Here is a 24,360-nt window from a genome sequence, read left to right as displayed (position 1 = left end):
CCCACATGAACATGTTGGCTGGGGTTGCTTTAAAAGTTCAAAACGTTTAGTAGCATAGGCTGAAATAGCAGCATTAGCTTTAGCATGTTTCTTCCAGCTGTCCTATTGATCCCAGACATCTTCATTCTTAGCACTAGAAACATCACTGTAATAGTTTAAAGCTGCAGCCTTCAGGCCTGTACTATGCCACACCACAGCACACTATACTGACCACAGCTGGCCTCGTCCTCTCCATTGGGACAGTCTGGAGTGAAGTCACACACTCTCTCTGCATCCACACACACGCCTGCCCCGCAGTCAAACTGAGAGGAACTTGGAAAGGGGAGAAGAGCTCCCGCTGTGATCAAAACAAAACAAAAAGACAGAAATAGCCAAAGTTAGCTTCTTTGAACATCGAAATCGAAATCCAACATCCCAGAGCATGCACATTTCCTGCCACACCAAATGCAGATGATGAACCAATACATGTGTGAACTTATATATATATACACCAGAGCTACAAGGCTAATGTAGCTTACGAGTCAAACCATATGTAATGTGCCATGCACATTTGCTTTATATCATGTCCAGTTGGTGAGTAATCTCTAATAAGAGGTTGGTTGGTGTGGCGCAACAGATAACACCACTACCTGCCAGTGAGTCTAACTATGAAAGACTGGAGTTTGATTCCCAGTCTGGGTGACTATGCTGCGCTACACCAATAAGAGTCTTTGGGCAAGACTCCTAACACTACATTGGTTCACCTCTGTAATACCAGTAACCCTTTAAGTCGCTTTGGATAAGAGCGTCAGCTAAATGCCATAAATGTAAATGTGTGTCGTTATGTACTTGTTGATGTTCAAGTGGTTTAATCATAGTCACATGTCGGTAGGGGTAAGAGGCTTGCAGACTTGCGTCTGTGACTTCATGCTCTTAAAAAATATGCACTAAATGCTGGCTTTAGGATGCCAGCTGCTTGCTGTTTTTAGCAATGCATTGTACTATTGTTCGTTTTTATAGAAGAGTGTGTAATTAACCACACTAAGGTGAAGATTGGGAAAAGTGGGACAGTTTAGGAAATGTCATGTTCAATGTTACACTCAATTTGAAATGAGTGAACATTCATTTATTGTTCATATATAATCAAACACTGAAACATACAACAACAATCAGTCGGTCTTATTTAACATGACATCAATTAAATGGATGAATACAGGTGTTTAAACATCTGTAGAGTTATACATTTAAAACATCACACATTCTTATCAAAACAAATAACCTCAACAAGAATTCCTAAAACAAACTTAAAATGTCATCTTATAATATAAAAGACAATAATAAAAGATAATAAAAAAGACAGGCCTAGGTTTCCTAAACTCATAAAACATTGTTTGTATCTATCTACTTGTATGTGGTTATTATGTTGCTACTAAAGTACATCAAAAATACACTATGTCTAAAATGTTCTGTACACGCCTTCTAATGAGTGCATTCAGCTACTTTAAGTTGCACCCATTACCGACACTGATGTGCAAATGCACACATACAGCTTGTCTAGTCCTTGTAGAGAAGCATGGCCATTAGAATATGACTATTGACACCATGCCTAATGTCAGGCATGGGCTAGAGGGGTATAAAGCCCCCTGCATTGAGCTGTGGAGCAATGGACCTGTGTTCTCTGGAGGCCATGGGCTCTGAGTGGGTTTGTACATGGTGGGTTTGTGTTGTTACTGGGACCCAGTTGGACTTCCCATCTAATCCCTGTATGCAGTGTGCAACCCAGATGAGGCCCATGTTTAGCCCCCCCTGGTCCCATCACTGACCCTGGTGGGCAAACATATGTGGGCCAACATGGAACCAGAAGACAAAACTCTCAGGTTCCCAGTTGGGCTACCCATACAGGCCCCACAAGGACATGTTAGCTAGGATGTTTTTATCAGTAAAGCACAATGACACAAAGACAATGAGGATCAAGCATAAGTGGCCCACTTTACCAGTTTTCACCCCACATTTTGTATCAGGCCTTACAAAGCCTGTCCTTTGGTTCTAAGAAGTGATTACACAAGCATAAGGGTAAAAAAGGGTAAGTTTCCAAATGAGTCATGGTGCACATACAGTAAAATGTGCATCTGTAGTTGTTTTCTTCTTTCCTTTATTAAGAGGCTTGCAACACATCCAAGATTCAGCACATTAATATTATGCTATTGCGGTACCAGATCATTTGTTTGCTCTATAATTAAAGATGACAGAGCATGTGCTTCATTCAGAGATGCTTGTTAAACATGGCTGTAATTACAGACTGGCATTTACCTAATGAACCACAGCCACACGTCAGAGATATACCCTTATTTAAGGAGATAAGAAGCCATGTGGCTGTCAGATATCTGGGATGAATTACCGTATTTAAAACCTCCAGGGATCAACATAGTGTGTGTTGCACTGGTATTAGTGGACACAGCAGTGCTGCAGGAGACACATCAGTGTCACTGCTGGATTAAAGACCAAAAATATCCAACCAACAGCGTCCTGTGACCACTAATATACACTATATACAGTATATATTATATTATACATATAATATATACTGTATATAGTGTATATTAGTGGTCATAGGACGCTGTTGGTTGGATATTTTTGGTTGGTGGACTATATATATATATATATATATGTATATATGTATATATTAATATGGGAAGGCTTTCCACAAGGTTTAGGAGTGTGTTAATGGGAATTTTTGACAATTCTTCCAGAAGTGCATTTGTGAGGTCAGACACTGATGTTGGACGAGAAGGCCTGGCTCGCAGTCTCCTGGGTTGGGCCTGGGTTGAGGTCAGGACAATGTGCAGGCCATTCAAGTTTTTCTACGCCAAACTCACTCATGCATGTCTTTATGGACCTTGCTTTGTGCACTGGTGCGCAGTCATGTTGGAAGAGAAGGGGGCCATCCCCAAACTGTTCCCACAAAGTTGGGAGCATGAAATTGACTTGGTTTGCTGAAGCATTAAGAGTTCCTTTCACTGAAAGTAAGGGGCCGAACCCAACTCCTGAAAAAACAACCCCACACCATAATCCCCCCTCCACCAAACTTTACATTTGGCACAAAGCAGTCTGACAAGTATCGTTCTCCTGGCAACCGCCAAACCCAGATTCGTTAATTGGATTTCCAGACGGAGAAGCATGATTCGTAACTCCAGAGATCACGTCTCTACTGCTCTAGAGACCAGTGACAATGTGCTTTACACCACTGCATCGGATGCTTTGCATTGCGCTTGGTGTTGTAAGGCTTGGATGCAGCTGTAACCCATTTCATGAAGCTCTCTACACACTGTTCTTGAGCTAATCTGAAGGCCACATTACGTATGGAGGTCTGTAGCAATTGATTCTGCAGAAAGTTGGCAACCTCTGCGCACAATGAGCGTCAGCATCTGCTGACCCTGCTCTGTCATTTTACATGTCCTACCACTTTGTGGCTAAGTCTCACATTGTTTTCATTGATTGGAACACCTGAATTTAATGATTGGGATGGGTGAGTGAATACTTTTGCCAATATAGTGTATCTACAGCCATGGAAATGAGAAAGTACACTGGTAAATACAACCTTAGATGAACAACACCACACAACAGATTCTATCTTGTCATTATTTGTTTAACAAAAACTGGGCCAAAATGCAGAGGCAGTGTGTGAAAAATCATGTACACCCTTACTGCTTCCATAGAAATTAAGATGGTAACAATTGCTGCTAATCAAATTCCTATGATTAATTGATCATCAGGAAGTGTGATCACCTTTTGGCAGTTTGCTGGTCTGGAGCATTCAGATGTGTTTTAACACTTGCCAAGGAGGAAAGACATCATCAGTGATCCTAGAGAAGCAGTTATTGCTGGCCATAATTCTGGGAATGGTTATAAGGCCATTTCACAACAATTTGAAGTCCTTCAATCTATAGTGAAAAAGACACAAGTGAAGAACATTCAAGAAAGCTGCCACTCCTCCCAGGAGTGGACATCCCAGTTAATTTACCCCAAGCATGGCTTGTTTGGAAAGACTACCAGGAGAAAGCCTCTTTTTTCCAAAAAGAACATGGCAGCGTGGCTTACATTTGCAAACTTGCATCTGAACAAACCTCAAAACCTCTGGAACATTGTCTTTTGGACATTTGATACAAAAACCAACAACGCATACCAACTGTAAAGCACAGTGGTGGAAGGGTGATGATTTGGGCTTTTCTTGCTGCCACATGACCTGAGCACCTTGCAGTCTTTGAGTCAAACATGAACTCCTCTGTATACCAAAGTATTCTAGAGCCATAAAAATAAGGCCATCTATCTTCTAGCTAAAGCTTTGCTGAAATTGGGCCATGCAAAAGGACAATGATCCCAAGCCCAACAGCAAGTCTACACCAGAATGGCTGAAAATGAAAAGAATCAAGGTGTTGCAACATCCCAGTCAAATTCTAGACCCAACCTAATTGAAATCCTCTGGCAGGACCTTAACAGATGGGTGTAAATGAAAGCCCACATAGTTTTACATGCATGGCTTTTCATTTTACCTAGTTTTTGTTAAATAAATAATGACATGCTAAAATATGTGTTGTGTGTTGTTCATTGGAGGTTGTATTTTCCTCATTTTAATGTCTCCTAGGGATCAGATGATTATGTCCTGATATGGATATTTCTTTTTTTTTTTTCATGACTGTATATACGCTAACATTCAAGACTGTATCTTTATATGTATGTTATCAAAGCTGTTAAGTTAGATGTATATTAGTTAACCCCTTACAAAGCTTATGCCCAAAATATTACCAAAGAATAGCCCCACCCGTTTGGACAGAAGTCCCTGTAGTTACTAAATAATACACCCTGGTGTGTAAAATGCCTTTCTGCGTTTTTAGATATTATTGATAAAATTTTATATATATATACATATATATATATATATATATATATATATATATATATATATATATATATATATAGATAGATAGATAGATAGATAGATAAATGTGTAGTTACTACTACTACTACGGTTATAACTAGTTACTACTGGGGAAACTTGTAAGGAACAGGTTCTAACTCTAACTGACACCCTATTAAACACATTTCTGGATGACTGTGGTGAGCGAATACCACTTAGCTTCACTGCATGGTGAAAATGAAGGACTTGATACAGGAAGTCATATTCAGAACAGTAAGAAATATCTGAATTATATTTCCTTTCTAATATTAGACAGCACTTCAGAAATGGCTGTGACTGCAAGCGACCAAGTCTTTATTACTGATACCATTTTTATTGGAGACTCAACCGAAATGCAATAACCCGGGGAGCCGTCTTATGAGGGCAATAATTATGATTCGTTCATGTGTCATGATTCTGACCAAGTAATCATGACACACTTCCTGAATCATCCATTTATTGCAGAGCTAATCAGATATCATCGGGCCAGTGTAATGTCTGAAGACCAGACCAATTTTGAACTGTGCTGACTCAGTGCTTTCTGCAGGACCGGATGCGTATCTTTGGTGACTGTTTCAGTAGTTAGCACTGTGACACGAAGATGCAGCCCTGTAATTTATAGAGGAGCTGAAACCGGAGCTGAACGTACTGGGAGGAAATATTTCTTTGTGTCTGTGTGTAGCAAGAAGTGAGCCATAAAACATATTTACAATAAAAATGACAACTTGCAATAACAGAGACAGATTAAAAATGTCATTCATCTTCTCTCCCGCTCTCTCCCACTCTCCCTCTCTTTTCCATTTGCATACAGACCAACAGTTAGACACGCACCATTTCTAAGATGAAAAATGTCACTCAGCCCCTCTCTCTTTTTTTCTCAGTTCCCTGCAGCAACATTTTAACAAGCTACCATCTTAAACCTCCATGCTGAAGTATATTATTTTATTCTGCCCAAAGCTGATCACAGGTCAGTTCTGCCCATCCAGATCAGCTCAGTGATGTCGCAGCAAATTTCTCTCTCATCTCTCTCTCTCTCTCTCTCTCTCTCTCTCTCTCTCTTTCTGTCACTGTCTCTAAAGTTTACATATACATTCTTTAAGACTGCAGTTGTAGATATATATTAGCAGTTACGGCTGCCATTATAGATACATTAAATGCCCAAATGTTTGTGGACGCCCCTTCTAATCTATGCATTCAGTATCTTCAAGTTGCATCCATTGCTGACATGGATGGGCACATGCACACATACACACATACAGCATGTCATCATCAACGTACTGCCACTACAACTAATCACAGGCAAAGCTGTGGAGCAGAGAAAATGTGTTCTCTAGCATGATGGTGCTCCATCCAATACTTTTAGGATGAGTTGGGGAGGTAAGCATCCAACATCCTAGACTCACTAACACTTTTATTGCTGAATGCAATCACATCCTCAAAGCAATGCTCCAAAATCTTGTGGAAAGCCTTCCCTGGAGAGTAGAGACAGTGAGTGACAACGAATGGCTACACATTATACACTACGAAACACACCTTGACAAAACCCTATTGCTTTTTTTGTCACTATTCTATGGCCACTGGGCAGCCCCTCTGAGGACGCTCCTGAATTTCTGTCCCACAACAGCAATATGTCCCAATCCCACACGTACAAATGCAAAAGGACAATTACACCTTTCTGGACCCGATAAATGCCCTGAGCACCCTGAGGCCACAAAATGGGCTCATAAACACAGCTAACATCAGCCACAGGTCAGGCCCATAAAGCCCCTTTGAGGCTATTTTGACGATCATAAGCTTAAGATGTTAACATGAGTCATTTCTTTAACCCTAAAGGCGTTGCCTTTAGGAGGCTTTGAGTATCTGGACCAGTTTACACTGATTAAATCATTCATGCAAATAATGCAGATTCTATACTTTCAATCCACACCACGTGTGCTTCTAGGTAGACGACAAATTACGACTGTGTGTGGAGTCATTTTACTATTGTTAAAGATGTACATTAAGCATAAATGATTTATGTTACAATTAATTATGTTACTCATGATGTAATTCAATATGTAATTACATAATTACCTCTGAATAGTAAAGCAAAACAACAGTAACAGCTCCCCTTCTAATGACGTCTTCTGAATAATAAGGTCTAAGGGTCAAAGTGATGTTTTTTGTAAAGGCCTGCTGGTAATCTCAGTGTTAAATAAAAGCTTGAATGTTAATTAAATTGATACTCATGCTACTTCTAAAGGGAAATTAGAAGCAGGATTCTGCAGTGTCATTTAATAGTCTCACAGCCCTTCAGATTTATATCTCTCTCTCTCTGACTCTCTCTGAATGAACACTATCACACATCTGCAAAAACATTCACAAGCTGATTTGATTGCAGTGTAAAAGTCAGCATTACGAGGACCACCCCTAAAGTTGCAAAGCTTGATTCGTATGTTTGGCAGAAGTACATCATTTGATAGATGATGGGGGTCTTTACAGGGAGGAGATTGATCATGTTAATGGGCATTTAGTTTGATTAAAATTGATTCTTATCAGAGGCTAAATAGAAAACAATCCAGAACAAGTGTGTGTGTGTGTGTGTGTGTGTGTGTGTGTGTGTGTGTGTGTGCATGCATTACCTGCACTCAGTACACAGCCTTGGCTGAAGGACAGGTCATCAAAAGCGATAACTTCAGTGGGATCACTGCTGTCAAAGATCTGCCCACGGATCACCACCTGTACAGTCATTATGTTAGTTATTTTATATTATATTATACAGATCTGCCAGATGAAGTATATTTTAGCTCAAATCTGTGGCAATTTTATCAGAAACATCTGCCATATAGATGAATGTTGAAGTTTCACAGTTACGGCCAGAAGCAGGCTATTTAATCATCCCCTCTCTGCCAGCAATAAAGAGAGACCCCAATAAGATCACTGCTGATTGATCGTTATTTGGGTGGTGGGCTATTCTCAGTACAGCAGGGCTGAGCAGCATTTAACACTTCAGTGTCACCGCTGGGTTGAAAATAATCTACCAACTGAAAATCTACCAGCTGACAGTGCTTCTGTGGTCAGAATCCGAGCACGATGATGGAGTAGAGAATGGCTAACACAAATTTGTGCATGGTGTCCCAACAAGAGAGAAAACAACACCAAATGTACCTGATACAGTCGTACCAGTGCAACACACAACCACGCCCATTTCACTTGCGCCCATGGCTGGCACCATTCAAATAGTATCTGGTCAGCAGTGGTCCTATGGAGCAACAAAATCACAATACCTACAGTACTGTGCAAAAGTCAGAGACCACCTTTCATTTATGTAATTTCCTGTCAGTAATGAAGTATAAGTACATTCATTTTTAGGAGATCAGATATGAGATATCCCACTTGCATAAGGAAGGAGAAAGTCAAAGGGAAATGAGTGAAGTTCAACATCAGATAGACAGCACTTGCATCTTTGAAATAAAAAAAAAAGCAGTATTCTCATTTTAGATCTGGAAAAAAATGCACTTGTGGGTCTCTGAGTGGTCCAGCAGACTAAGGCGCTGCCACTATGACCCGAGGATCGCAGGTATAGCCGGCCATCGGCAGCCGGAGCTCATGAGAGCACAATTGGCCTTGCTCTCTCCAGGGGGGTAGATAGCTCTCTCTCTCCACATCATTTCTGTGGGATGCACGGCACAGTCGTCTGATAGCTGTTGCATCAGAGCTGGGCACCCGGTGCTTCTCTTCGAATGTGTTGGTTGCCCGGTGATGTAGTGGCAATGCAGAGGCTGGTTGGGCATGTGTCGGAAGAGGCGTTGTCATACCTCCCCCTCCCTGTGTCTGGAGCATAATATGCACTAGGGAGCAAGTACTAATGAGTGGGTTGGGTTTAAAACAATTGGGGAGATTCTGACTATCCTTCCACTGTGCTGCAGGTCTGAAAAGATGATGAGCTGTTCAAGAAGAAGAATATCTTACTGAGAAAAGCAAACAGACAAAAAAAAAAGATCAAATCAAGCTGCTGAAGTCACTACTTTCAGGACAATAGACTGACCACCCCAGATTCCAAGACCTCAACATCATAGGAAGAATGGGTAGACCTCCGTGTAAAAACTGAAAGAGAGTCATCTGAGAAGAATTAAAGCCATAATAAAGTTAAAGAGTGGACTCATTAAACACTAAAAAAATCAACTATTTATCTTCTTATCAGTTTCCTCCTGGTCAGGGTTGCGGTGAGTCCAGAACCTACCAGGAAATACTGGGACCCAAGGCAGAAATACCCCCTGGACAGGGCTTTAGTTCACCACACCGCAGGTGATCTAAAATGAAAAACTGTAATGTGGGAGAACAGTATTCCGGGTTTCAGTGGATATTGCGGGAATACCCAAAGTCATATTGTAGGCTGTATTGATTGGCTGAGCTAGGGAATATCTGCTCAGCAACCATAATGCATTTAGATTGGTTGATTTTTTTCGACCAATAGTTTTAAAGAAGAAATGAAAAAACTATCATCCGTCTAGTCAGAATGGAGCAGTCTTCAGTCTTGACATTAAAACGGAATGAAACGTACATTAACCAATGGCATTACTACCATTTGCACTCTATGCTTGTGGTCCTTGCTACCTACTGAGATTTATAGGCAAAACACAAGGAGGGTGGTCACACAAACATCATTCCTGGAAAAAGGGATGAATGCCAATGGGAAAAGGTCAACTGTGTGGAATACTGAAGTGTACGGAATACTGTGCTTTTATGTTATATACCTTAGCATATTAGAAAACGTCCAAAAGTGCTATGCAACGGTCTTGATTCAACACTGATATACACCTGGGCCACTAGCGAAAGCACTGCCATCCCTAATCATAGCTTCAACATATCAATTGGCACTTTGTGGAGAACATGGTGGGGTTTTTGCAGACAGTCTTTCTCCAGGTTGCATGTCACTGCTGGGTTTTACTAGTTGTAGTGACTGCAGTTTTGCTCGTACCAGTGTCCACAGAAGTGTGGCCTAGTTCGATGAGCCAGAAAGGTAAAGCCAGAGCCAAAAGCCACTGTTCGGATTAGCCAGCCGTGGAATGCATCCTTCCATAGACTTGAGCTAATGTCCAGGAACAGCAGAGGTTCAGAGGAGCGCAGCTAACAGCAAGGAAAAGCGCTGTTTGGAAGAGCACAGCCTGAGGCAGTGAAAAAATATCCTCCTGGAAAAGTACTGCGGGTATCGGCTAAAAGGTCAACTCTAGCCAATTAGGTCATCTCTTCATCTCTTAACGAATTGAGAGGAATAATAACATTGCATTCCCAGTAAGACTTGGGAAAAATTACAAAGAATAATTAAGATATATATCCGACAAAAGCTAAGGTCTTTTAGGCCTGAGGCCTGTAGACAATCTGCACACATCTGTTACTAACTATTAACAAATTATTTGTTGAAACGGCTATATAGGCTAATGTTAGGGTGAGGTTCAGGTTTAGGTTAGGATTAGATTTAACATATTTAATCTATTACATTAATTTCATTGTTCAATTGCATTAAATACTTATTTATGTGACTGTTCTACAGTGTATCCACAATTTTTCTAAATTAGCATATTAAATAATTTCATTTTAGTGCACTCCAGATATCACCTGTGTCTGGAGCCTTAGCACTGTGATTTTTTTTTTTTTTTTCAGAAGTGCACAGACAGCACATGGGTTCACGAAAGCGGTGTGGTGAGTCATTTTGGAATGGAAGAGAGAAAAACTACAGGAAATGAAAGGAAGGACACGATCCAATCAGTAGGGCAGAAGGTGAAGTAAGAGAAGAACAGACATGAAAGAGGATTGGACTGTGTCCAGGTCTGCAGATTGACCATTGACTGAGCGAGGACCATCTGTTCATGCTTTCACTGCTTTTTCTCTCATTCAACCTGCACTAGGAACCCTTGTGGGTAATGTTATGAGAAGGTTATTATAGGCTTTTTGATCTTTTTTATTATTATTCTTTTAAGTTTTATTAAAAGCAAATAAATCAGACCCAGGTGAATGAAAACAGAGCCTTCTATCTTACAAAGTATCATCAAAATGATACTTTCCACATGCTTTCACAAGGTGTGCTATGGTTCTTGTTTTAACGCCTACAAATCCTTTGTTCTCTTGCCTCTGCTGACCATAACTCTGCACTATTGGCACCAGTTGTTAAAAGGGTGGAGGAGGTGGTGAATACTGCAAAAAAAAAGTAGTTTGGTCAGAAAGTGTTTATATGCCCAGCACAAGTTGCACCTCGGGGAAAACTAAAGTTGATCAACTTCAGTTCAGTTTAATCAGTCCAGTGCTGCTGGCCTATAAATGTAAAAGCACATGAAGGCAGTGCACAGGGATAGTGAACGGCACACCTGAGCTCCATATAAGCACTGTTTGTGGAGTGTAAGGAGCAATCATGTATTCTTGTAGAAATGACAACATCCATTGATCTCCTTTTATCATGTATTTATCATAAAACACACACGCATACCCGAAACTCTTGACTGTGCGTGAACATCACTGATGATCGCAGCCAGGGCTTTGTAAGTGGTTCAGTATTTGGTTTGGTCTCAATCCAGATTTGCAGCCGCTCTCCTGAGGGGAGATCTTCAGTCAGAACCTGCAGAGCCCCGTCCAGCCGCCCTATATGATGGTAGAAGGTTATCTGTGGAAGCCAGGAACAAGAAATACAATGATCTTCATGTTGGAAAATCTTGGTCTGGGTTTTGTTTAAGGATTGTAAAATGTATTTCTAGGAACATCTCTGGTTTTAAATGTGTTCCTCAATATTTGCAAAAAAAAATCAAAGGAAAGGGAAGTGCTGTTCCTTGTAGGCCACCAGTAAAGACCTTCAAGTAATACAAGAGCTGCCATTATTACTTATGACTTACAGTGCTGGATTTGTTCACCCGAATTAAGCCTAAGCATAGACTAAAAAGTATTTCCAGTGGTGATTCACCATTGACACAGCAATTAAAAACTAGGCATAATCCATGTCTTGCAAATCGGCCCACAGGTTTTCTTTCCCAGATAAGAACTAAACACTTCTGGACCAAACCCTGGACACATACCTGAACGTTTCTTGAATCAAGGCAAGTAAAGATTGCATTTGTGGTTCAATAAAACTTCTTAGTAGAAACAACTGTCCCCAATAGCACACATAAGCTCAACTCCAAATAAAGAACCTCCATTCAAAATGCTGTGTAGTAGAATGGTTTTCTTGCTATCTCATGGCTGACACACTAATTCGTGCACTATTTCTCTAATAAGGAAAGATTTGGACTGCAGTGCAGAACTAGGCTTAATCCCAAGCTAAGTGAATAATCTTTAGGGGATTTACTAATCCTTTACCAGCTACAGCTCTTGTTTAGTTGATTAGGATAAACCATTTTTCTTCTAGGCATACACAATAAAGGTGCTACAAAGGGTTCTTTGAGGGATGCCAATGAGGAATCATTTTTGAGAGATGTGAGTGTGAAGAACCTTTTAAATGTTTAAAAAGTTTTTTATTTTACCAATGTAAAGGTTCTTCACACTTACTAAAACTGGTTCTTTAAAGGTATCACTCAAATAAACTTTTTTTTTTGCCTCCTTATTATTATTGTGTTATTATTCATAAGAGTATACTTTCTTGGTTTACATTTTTAGCCAAAGCAAACAATTAATGCACCCAATTAATATCCAGTTCATATCAGGAATTCTGTATTAACTCTACATGAACATTAAATGGCCAATTACTTGCTACTTGGTCCAACATTACACAATGAAATTAAGTGAACACATTATGAAAAATACACATATTAAAAAATGAGACCATTTGCCCACCTAAATAAGCCGACTAAATGGACAAGTGAAGTAAAGCCAGTTTTTGCTTTGAGGCACCTTCTCCAAACAAGTCAAGCTGTTAACATGTTGTTTGGACAGCAATCCTGAAGATGTTTGGTAAGTACTCGGATGTGCTGTACATATTGCATGAATATGCATTCATTGGATTTGAGCAGGTCAATGAAACTAAACTCAGTGAAAACTCAATAAAATCTCTGTTGCCTCAGTCTCAGACTTGCACTAACAGCACAGAGTAGCTGCATTAGAGAAGCATGAGTCAAATTACCCTGCAGGATTCTGAAGGCAGAAAGAATGGACTAGCTATTTCTGCAGTGCCGGCCTCTCCATTTTCAGAGTGCATGTAGAGGTAGTGGCCTAAATAGAGAGAACGTAACATTAACACACAGTTAGGATACGCTTTAATACAACATATTTGCCTTTATGCATTTAATGTGTGACAAGAAACGTCAATCATTGCCGTCTAATAAAAAATCTTGTCAGGCAAACACCTTGTATTTACAGTAGAAGGCAAATATTTTACTTTCAAAGGAAGTTAATGTAAATAGAGTATATTCCAAGTCATTTCGGAGCATTTCTATTGATCTATAATCACTACATTTGAAACAAGAACCAGAAACTTTAAAGAACCAGATTAAAATTATGTAAACATGTGAAAAATGTTCCACAAAATGGAGTTTTCTTAAAACAGCAATGATATACAAAGTATATGTATATACACACAATATCATTGTGTACTTTATCTGTGTATTAGACAAGACAAAATAACCATATTTATCATTTGTGTTGGACACAGATGGAACTTGGCCTCTGTCTATAACCCATCCATGCAGTGAACACACACACTAGTGATCAAACACACACAGTGGACAGTGAGCACACATGCCCTGAATGGTGGGCAGCCATCACTGCTGTGCCCGGAGAGCAGGAAGGTAAAGGGCTTGCTAAAGGGCCTAACAGTGGCAGCTTGCAGAGCCTGGGTATCAAACCCACAGTGCTGTCAGCAATAGCCCAGTGCTCTAACCACTGAGCCACTGCTGTCACCACTAAGTCTACTGCCTACCGGATTAGTGCCTAAAATTAGCATACTGGCACATATTTGAAGCACAAACATATTTATCTCTTTCCCAGTATCTGTCAAACAAAGCATAACAGGCAGATATTCTTATGATGACTGTCACTCAAATCAGCACGAATGGGCCTAATTATTTATGTTAATGAACTTCTAGATGTTTGTAGAGTGTGTAGAGTCTGCGTACCTGTAGCATTGGTCTTGTGGTCTAAAGCTGGCCCAGGATCAGTCAGACATGAGCCTCTAGTCCAGATTTGATCAGAGCGTGTTGTTCGAAGACCACAAAGTCCATCTTCAAAGTTACACCTCGTATAAAAGTCACCTTCACAACAAAAAAAAATCACAATCTTTATTGGTCAAGTATGTGCGCCAAATTTAGTTCTGAACAGAGTCAACAGAACCAGCTTGTATACAGCCGAAGGGTGTATTGCTAACATTGAAATAAAATGTAAAAATATGTACAGTGGCAGTCCATAAGAATTGCTTACATTTTTTTGATGTAATGATTACTGATGAACACCAAAAAATGAAGAAAACTTGGACAGCTAAGAGTGTTTAGCAATATATCATAACTCTGTTATGACCGTTCAAATACACCATCACACAGTGATTGGATCAATCAGTGGAAATGGACCACAGGATGAGCAATGACCACATACAGCCATGTGGATAAATTAGGACACCCATTTGTTCTTTTTTAACCTATTTAAATAAATCACTGCTGTCCACTGAAAACCATGTATCTCCATTGTTGTCTGATTTTGGTTTTCTCCATGGTTTGAACCCTGTAGCTGCTCATGTAAGTAACTTATTTCACATTGACTTCCATTCAAAGTTAAGAGCATTTCTGCTGTATTAGTGAGGAACCAGTAAGGACATCCTGTGCTCTGATACACTATATGTTTAAATGTTTGTGGACATCCCTTCTAAAGAATTCTGCTGATGTACACAGATGTGCAAAATGCACACACACACACACACAGAGCTTGACTAGTGAATTGGGCTCTCTGGAGCAGAGCGGAAACATGAATGTATTGACACCATACCTAATACCAGATTTGGGCTAAAGGGGGTAGAATAGAAGCCCTGATTACTGAGCTGTGAAGCAGTGGAACTGTGTTCTCTGGAATCCTCTGGTGCTTTTAGAATGAGTTGAGGAGTTGAGGATGAGGAGGGGTGGTGATCATCCGAAATCCTGACCTCCCTAATGCTCTTCTTGCTGAATGCAATCAAAATCCTCACAGCAATGCTCCAAAATTGTGTAGAAAGTATTTTCTGGACAGCAGAGACAATTACACCATCAAAAGTAGGAAACACTCTTTTTTTTAATACTCTTGATTTCAGAAGAAACAATGAATAAGCGGATGTCCATATACTTTTGTCCACGTAGTGTAGCTGGTATTTCTTCCTTTGGCTGAAATGACCTCAATTAGACGGCTCATATAACCCACTCTCTGACATCGACTGGGAGAAAGCAGAACTCTTGCAGCTGTGTGATGTTTCAGCTTCAGTTTTTAGACAGATGGTCCCACATTTTCCACAAGCGCCCTCTGATACAATAAAGAATTCATACTGGAGTGCCAGGCTGTTGCAGGAAAGCAGCCTCAAGCCATGACATTTCTACCTCTGTGCTTTACAGTTGGTATAAGGTTCTTGTGCTCAAACTGTCTGTGCTTGATTCCATGACCATGTCAGTGTGATTGCTGTGCTGTGCTGGGAGTCCAGTACCCAAATAATATCTGTACAGCACTAGTTCTGTGGTCAGAAATTGAGAATACAGAAGGCATGAGTACATAATGAGTAATCAGGCCACTATCAACATCGGCTGTTACGGCCGGCCCGTAGACATACATGATACAACATACGAAAGGGACAACTACACAGAATAGATGTCTAGGGGGTATAAGGATCACCACTCCTGATCCGAGGTCATCTAGGGTCTTCACGTTCTGCAACGAAGACCACCAAACAAGAAAAAGAGAGTGAGAACAGCCTCTCCTACAGAGATTTAAATAACAGTGGGAGCCAAGATCTATAAACACCCTGAGAGTCTTCCCTAGATCTGAGCGAGCATCACCACTGCTGGTCTCACGTCCCTTATAAACCAGCAGGTTTCAATTCATCCCTGGTGCATCCCCTAATCACTGTCCACAGCTATTCTGCTAGTGGCCAGCAGGGGACACACAGGGTCGTTACACAGTGTTATCTGAATATGAATAGGGGGCCTGATGTTTCCCCAACTTTACTGCTTCATCATTACATACTACCTGGCTACAAATGACACATTCAAAAAGCAAATGCAGTAATAAAAACACTGCTGTATATGGCTGTGTATATCTAAACTTGCCGCTGACGGCCACTTTACGAGCATTATTCCTGTGCACTGCAATAAACCGCACTGTTTATGTATTATAGCCTGTTTAAAAGCATGTTGCTACTTTGGAGCTATTAGATACAGCAATACATCACAATACACAATCTGTATAGTGCTTTGGAGAGCACTGGAGACATTTCTGAACACAATTTAGTCGTTAAGATCAGAGACCTTGCATTTGGAGATGTCTGCAAACTTAGGTTGCAGGTGAAAAGATTTTAGACTTTTTAGGCCTGCAGAGGAATTGATAATGACTTATTACTTCCCTATGATTACATAAGCAAGGTCATGAATAAAGGATAAACATAACGAATGGAGCTGTTAACAGAATTATTTTAGCATAAAAATGCAAGTAAAGATAAAACAATGCTTATGAGAATGGCAATATTTCATTGGGTCAAATTGTTGAATGCCCCAAATATCCAACCTTAAAAACGGAAAAGGTTTATTAAAGACCATATTAAAGCAGCGCTATGTAGCATTATTAGGGAGATCAGCATCTCTATCACTGCCACTCTGACTCCGCCACCATGTAACTTTGGTGGAGCAGTCAGGACAACGCTTACATGAATTGTGTCCTACTCGAGGGTTGGCTCAAATGTGAATCACACTTCCTGACTGAGGGGGGCCCAGGAGCAGGGAATACCAGTTCTCACATAATGCTGCTTTAACAGTTGTTGTTATTTTAAATATAACAGTTGACATAATATGGATTGATAATATATATTATAAAAGACAATATTGTTTATTATTTATAATTAATTTAATAAGGAAAACCAAGAAATTATAATCCACTCCAAAAAAAAAAAGGAGCCAAAAGGGGTTCTTTTGTGATGTCAGTGCAGATTCACTTTTTTTCTAGAAAGGCCCCTTAAAATCATCTGCCTCCAGCTAGATATTAGACGTCCACTTTCGAAACCTGAGGAATTCTGGATATTAATTTTAGAATCATTTGCAGTCCCATCCATCATTCTGGACATCTTGACATTTCCTCATTTCTGTTTATAGCTTTGCAGTGCTCTACTGATTATCTGAAAGCTGTGTGCACATGAATAACACACTACATCATTTTAAACATTCAGCTGCGACCAGACTGCAGACTGCTGGTGTGACCTGAAAACATTGACAATGACTAACCTGAACTGAACCTGGGTTTCATGTACACAGACACAGAGAAACATCTGGCTGATTTTACTGACAATTATTCCAAGGATTACACATACTCCTAGCAGCCATAACATTAGCACCACTGACAGGCGTGCTAGTGAAAAGTGACAGTGTGTCTAGGGGGATGGGATGTGTATGTGAATAAGACTGGCAACTTTTATTATTATTTCAATATTAGACTATTAAACTTAAACAATCAGCTAACAGACACCCGTGTTGCCTAGCATCACTCTGAATAATGGGAGAGGGAAGGCCATCAAACCCACTCAAGAGAAAACAAGACCAATTCTGCTCCCTTTCGGACTCTGGGACAGGGAGAACTGTATGAACCTATGCTAGCAACACAACATTGACATCTCGCCCCCAGTGAGTGGAATCTATGCCTTGTGTATACTCTACTGATCATGACTGTAATCAATTATAATCAGTTCTACCATTCCAAGGTCAATGCAGTTGATTGATCCGTTCAGATCAATGACCATATATATAGTGCACCAATGCTTTTCTACAGCTTTACCGACAAACACATAGACTTTATCACAAGGCCACAGTGTTTTCTCTCATACTTACAATTTCTCTCATCGCTGCTGTCCTCACAGTCCTCACCGAAGTCACACACACACTCCTCCGACACACACTTTCCCTTCTGACACTCAAACTGGCCTGACAGGCATGGCTGACCCACCACACATGCCACAGCACAGGCCAAGAGGCAGGCCCATACGCAGGCTGTCATTAGGATTTCCAACAAACAGCGACCTGGCGACCCTATGTGACGCCCAGCTCTTGAACAGTCACACACCCCGGCACTCCTGGGATCCTCCTAAATCCAGAAAGAAGCTCGCAAATCTTACACAGGCTGTCCGTACTCGACCATGTATTCACACAAAGTGAAAGTTGTTCACTTGGACAATCCGCAGGCCATAAAATGACCTTTTATGGCTGTTACTCAACAGATATTCAGTGTGTGTGTGTGTGTGTGTATAAAGGAGACTAAAGTCAACTGGCCGTAGATAAGTCCACTGTAAAATCTACAGTTCAATCTCATACTTTTAATGGCAGGTGCTCAGCAGTAATGCATACTGTGGATTATCAGTGCAGCTTCTTATTGCGTTCTCTGTTCAACAGAACGCAATAAAATGGAAAACGCGGACCATGAATTGAGCCACAACGTGTTAGGGCCCATTAGGCCGGCCCGCTGCCTTGTGCTCGCTTTACAAATGTTCACTCAGATGTAATTTAATTTTTCATGAATCAGTGGCTAAAGGACACCAGCTGGACATGGGGTTAACTGGTAAAGGAGCCGTGCCGATCATAATAATGTTACAACAACCTTCAGAGAAGAGAAAACACCACAGGAGACTCAAAGGTAAGTAGGAGGACGGTAGGATTTAAATGAGTCATTAAATCTTTTGTTTTCAGTTCTTTTATGCCTACATGTCAGTAATACACACTGATCAGCCAAAACATTACGTCTTAGTCTGATATTGAGTAGGTCTCACTTGTGCCGAAGGCATGGACTCCTCCACGGAATCATGGTGAAATGAGATTGTCTGGTGCACTGAATAAATGGGTCAGATTGTAATGATGTTGGATCTTTCCTCCTCTGAAGGGGTCCTGTGTTATCTGGCAACAAGAAGGTGGGGCCTCCATGGATTACATCAGTGAGCTTGGCCACCCATGACCCTGTCGCTGGTTCGCCGCTTGTCCTTTGTTGGACCACTTTCAGTAGGTACTGACCACTGCATACCAGACAAACCCACAAGACCTGCAGATTTTAAGATCTGGCCCTGACTCAGTCATCTAGCCAGCACAGTTAGGCCCTTGTCAAAGTGTCTCAGATTCTTATGCTTGCCCATGTATGCATATAAATAAGCTGCCTTTGTTAGCAGGCTGGACCTCCATTGAGCCTCATTTCTGTGAGCCGTTGGTTTCACATGACCCTGTCACTGGTTCCCAGGTGGTTTCTTTCTTAAACCACTTTTGCTGGGTATTGACCACTGCATACTGGGAGCACCTCACAATACCTGCCATTTTGGAGATGCCCAGTCATCTTGCCGTCATAATTTGTTCTTTGTCAAAGTGGCTGAGATTCTTTGCCCATTTTTCCTGCTTTTAACACATCATCACCTTCACGAACTGACTGTTCACTTGCTGCCTAATATATCCACCCCTTCACATCTGCTACTGTAGATGAAGATAATCAATGCTTTTCACTTCACCGGTACTAATGTTATGGCTGATTGGTGTATATTGTGTAGTTTCCAACAGAAACTTCAGGGTAAAATTGGAGATTTCCTGCTCCACTGACTCATAAATGGATGAAATTGTAATGATTTTGGAGATTTCCACCCTTACAAGCATGTTTTATTCTAAAAATGTGAAGCTTTCAGTGATGTGCCTTAGGTTTTTATTCACATCTATAATATAATTACTTTATATACAGGACTAGACTTCAGTTTCCTTGCTCTAAGCCTTGTAAATGCATTTTATAATGACAGAGGAGCAGCTACCCCTACCCTGTCTGTATAGCCCTCACAGCTATAAGACATGTAGTCGGATCAGCTTGTAGGAATTTGTATAAGAGCAATTTAAAAGGGCCCAGAATAAGTCACCCCATCCATGATAAATCATTAACAACGCATGATCAAAATTCAGACACACACGCATTGTCACACTTATCAACATGTCAATTACCTTATATATTACTGCAAGGACAGATTTATCCATCTTTCCAGGCTGCTTGGGAATGCACGTTTGGTTCCCTCGGCTGCCATTACAAACGTTATTCTGCTTCATTAAGCTTCTCACAGACAGCCCCATCTCTAAACGTCTTATTCCACGTCAAATGGCTGAGGCAGAAGGTTATTTTCCAACATGTCCTTTAACGTCCTAACATTCTTTCTTACATTCATTCAGATGAATGAGTTTCGACCACTCACTGACTCGCATACAAATACGGCTCGAAAAGACTTTAAAGGAAGGAAGGAGATACTTTTCAGGTATATGGGTTTGATTGCCTAAACACAGCATTCTGCATGCCTATTAAACAAGTCTGAAAAGACCCCTGTACCTTGTACTTGAATATCATCGCTGGCACACAAAAACCTTGTGTCTACAAAGCAGCAACATTACAGAAGAAGTCAAAAACCTTCTCAACTTTTAATGGCGGACAAAGTGTTTTAGAGCATCTGTATCAGCCCAATCATCAAAGAATTGTGATACAAAGTAAAGGACAGCTGGCAGCTTCAAGATACAAGGTATTATTAACCTATTAGACTACTCTCTATTAATTTGTTGCTGTCCATTGAAAAATATGTGTCTCCAAAATGGTGACTTTACAGGAAAAGGCAAAAATGCTCTTAACTCTGAATGGAAGTCAAGGTAAAATAAGAATTTCTATTGGTCTGTTTATCCAGAATTCTTCACACAGCGTACAGAGGGACATAAATGGAGATTCATGTTTTTTTCCACTGGGCAGCAGCAATTTAGTGAATAAGGATAAAATCAGTATGGGTAAAATCCAAAGGTGTCAAAAGTATTTACATTCATTACTCAGGTAGAAGTGTAGATACTCGGGTTTAACAAGACTTCTACAGAAGTTGAAGTATCAACTTAAGCTTTTTACTCAAGTAAAAGTGTAAAAGTACTGGTTTCAAAACTACTTAAAGTAGAAAAGTAAAAGTAATGTAATGAAAACAAAGGCCAAAAGCTTAGGCCGCACCACAAGGGCCTATAGTGCACTACCCCACCTCCCCAAAAAACACACTTTTCTAAAAGCCATAATGACTAAATGTTATATTAAAATATTCATGTTGAAAAATGCTGGGATGCACTAGGCTACCTGTTTATATGTGCCCATTGAAAATGAATGCATTGTAGTAATATCTAATATATTAAAGAGCATCTATGTGAACTACTGAGCCTTAACCTGTTTCAAGGAGTGGAAAATATGACAAGTAGCTGCTTTTGTAGAGTATTGTAAAGGTGCAAAAAGTCAAACTTCAGAGGCATGTGATCAATTACCTTTACTGGAATGTAAATGTGGTGCTTAGGTGGGACATTTTGTTTTCTTGAGTCTCTGCCACGGACATCTTCATACTATGCTACATACATGTGGCACACTTTCCGGATGGCGTGATTTATCCGGATCGTTTTTTTTTGTTTTTTGAATGATGAAAAGCCAGAATGAAAACAAACTGAGATTAAATAGGAGTAGCGAGTCTATTTGTAAAATGTAAGTAGAAAGTACAGATAATTGTGTGCAAATATGAGAAGTAGAAGTAAAAAGTCGGCAGAAAAATAATTACTCCAGGACAGCATAGATAACCAAAATTTTAGGTAAGGTAACAAAGTATTTGTACTTCATTACTTGACAAATCATATGGTTTTAAGGTTTAGTCATAAGGTATACTTCACTCACTTTTTACTGCTGCCCTCCACATGGTAAACTGGGGTCTTGTTGCGCTACTAAGCAAGAACCTTACTCTATAGCAATGAATCCTTGAGCAAGAGTCCTATTGCTATATTCACCTACCCCTGTAGCATAATTCAAATCTCTCAGATGCCATGAAGGTAAATGTTTCTTTACTAACTGGTTCTGCCATTGCTCACTGTACACTGTTGAAAGTATAAAGTTCCTTATGGAGGAACCTCTTAAGGTTCTTTGAGGAACCTTCAAGAAAAGGTTACAAACTTAAGAGCGTCCAAAAGTTCCTCAGGGATCTTATACTTTAACAGTGTATCACAGTCAAACTGCTGATAGTAAAAGGACAGTTACAGTAAAATGTGCTAACATACATTTAAAAAAAATGTGTTCAGTGCCTGAAGACTGTCGTAATCCTGTGTTCATGAAAACTAGGAGCTCATAATTATACAACTCAGAATTTCCTACTTTAAAAAAAAGTTTTTAAACAGCTTCAGCTGTCTGAGGTTGGACAAAACAGATGTTCACAGTAAGATACCACTTGTTTGGCTGTCGTTTGCGTATAAACAGCTCTAAAAAGTGATGTCATTGGAATTAAAGGATTTTTATAGTGTGGATATGGAGCATGGTAATTCATTGTTAATATAGCCCCATGAAATGTCATGAAAGCATAGTTGGATCAAAAATCTTGCACAGCGACTTCTGTGCAAACTGGTGGGCCCATTCTTTGGTAATTGATGTGTAATAAATCCTTTGACCACTGGCCATTTAAGTGGTTATCCCCACAATATTTTAACTATCCCCCTGTGTTTAGCAATATTCTACAGAAATATCTGTATATATGATACACATGGCCCAGGAATGCAGCATAAGAATGGCTGTGAGGAAGCTGCAACTGTAGTTAATGTTCAGTATTTCAAATGTGAGTTAGATGTCCTGGTCAGCAATCAGGGTGCCCAAATGTTCTGGGCCTTTAGATATTTTTTTTATTAGAAAAAGTTAAAGATGGAAATAAAAAAAGTCAGCTTACATAAAATACTGTATTAACCCCTTAACACGGTATGGTGTATTAAGGCTAACACTCCAAGGCTCATTACACACTAAGGTGTATCATTCAGTAACTACAGGGACCTCAGTACAAACTGGTGGGGCTATTCTCAGGTAACAGAAGGCTGATTACCTTCTGTCTTTTGGAAATCAGATAATCTTTTACTCACTTTACTCAGAAATGCTGACTGGAGTGCCCCAACCTTTAGATGTTATCTATAGCTGTATCTTTTAACTGGCCTAGATGTTACATCTCTGTTTCACAGAGATTACTGGTTACTTCCTCATAATTATTTTCAATTAGAAATTAATTTTATTCACTAGTCCAGAAACAATATGGCTAGGAATATGGCTGTGTCTTTGATTGTGCGATTATTGAAGAGTTCTGTGTATTTTTAATCCATAAAGCAGTTGGATGACCCAATTTAGACAATGAAGGCAAACTTTTAACACTGAAAAAAGGTGCAAAAGCAGATTTTGACTATTTTGACCCTCAAAAAAGGACAGAGGCAACAGGAGGCTTAATCTCTTGTAAATGCAAATCTCTTTACCCCCTTCTCTTTCTCTCTCTCTCTCTCTCATGAATTTGCAGGTCCATAACCCGAAATCACCTTCAGCGTGAGAAGAGAGGTCACAGTGCTGCATAAAGGCACCTGACGTAAATAAAAACAGACACCTCATTTTATTCCTTGGGGACGGTGTAACAACAGAAGCCATTTGTCACAAATTACATGCTGCGAGTTTGTGCTGGATTAAGATTAAATGCTGATTACATTTTCATTTTCATCACTGACCTCACTGGTGAGCCCTGCGATCTTTGACTTCTGCGCTTATCATCAGATTGCTTTGGCTTTTATTGTGTGTGTGTGTGTGTGGGTGAGTGTGTGTGTGTGTGTGTCAGAGAGGCAGAGTTGAAGATTCCGCTAACCATGTGGAGTCTTTGGAGAAACACATTTCAGCCTTATTCAATTCAGTCCAATTCAACGAATGTTTGAGGTCCTGGTCCGAGCCTCTTTTGAGCAAGCCAAAGGCAACAGCTCCCTCACACTGAGAGGACAAAACCTTGAGAGGAACCAAGGCTCAAAAGGGGAACCCACCCTCTTTTGGTAATGCATTGTGTTCATTATTTGACTGTAAATTAAAGGCGAACCAAACATTTTATAGGCCTACATATTCAGCAAAAGGCCTCTTGAGTTGAGCCTCAAAAACAATAGCAAAAATGAGCTGCAACAAAAAAATTATGAAATATTAAATAAGATGTTTAGTCTCTGTTCCTCCCCTCAATTTGTTTAATGTTAATTCCCATCTGCAGGTTCCCCCCTATCACGTGGGGGGAGACCTTCCTATTCTCAGACTCCTGATCATGGGGAGCTGTGCTTTGATGAGAGTTAAACTTAACCCTTTAAACAGTCTATGACCTGTTGGTGGACCGAAAGTGTTATTACTTCTATTACCAAAGAATAGCCCAACCAGTGTGTACAGAAGTACATGTAGTTACTGGGTAATACACCTTAGTGTGTAATAAG

At 40.2% G+C, this 24,360-nt stretch overlaps 1 protein-coding gene across 1 annotated transcript in view; it reads right to left on the bottom strand.

The window, feature by feature from the left end:
• malrd1 (MAM and LDL receptor class A domain containing 1) overlaps positions 1-18,097 on the bottom strand; it is a 90,454-nt gene extending 72,357 nt beyond the window's left edge. Inside the window, exons 1-6 of the mRNA XM_072686909.1 lie at positions 17,932-18,097; positions 14,008-14,142; positions 13,017-13,105; positions 11,397-11,570; positions 7,555-7,651; positions 212-337 (exon numbers count right to left, since the gene is read on the bottom strand). Coding sequence (XP_072543010.1) covers positions 212-337; positions 7,555-7,651; positions 11,397-11,570; positions 13,017-13,105; positions 14,008-14,142; positions 17,932-18,097 — 787 coding nt within the window. The remainder of the gene's footprint in view (positions 1-211; positions 338-7,554; positions 7,652-11,396; positions 11,571-13,016; positions 13,106-14,007; positions 14,143-17,931) is intronic.
• Positions 18,098-24,360: the final 6,263 nt, after the last annotated feature.

This window comes from Salminus brasiliensis, chromosome 9 (genome assembly GCF_030463535.1).
Source record: "Salminus brasiliensis chromosome 9, fSalBra1.hap2, whole genome shotgun sequence".
NCBI lineage: Eukaryota > Metazoa > Chordata > Actinopteri > Characiformes > Bryconidae > Salminus > Salminus brasiliensis.
This window is presented reverse-complemented; position numbering and strand designations above follow the sequence as displayed.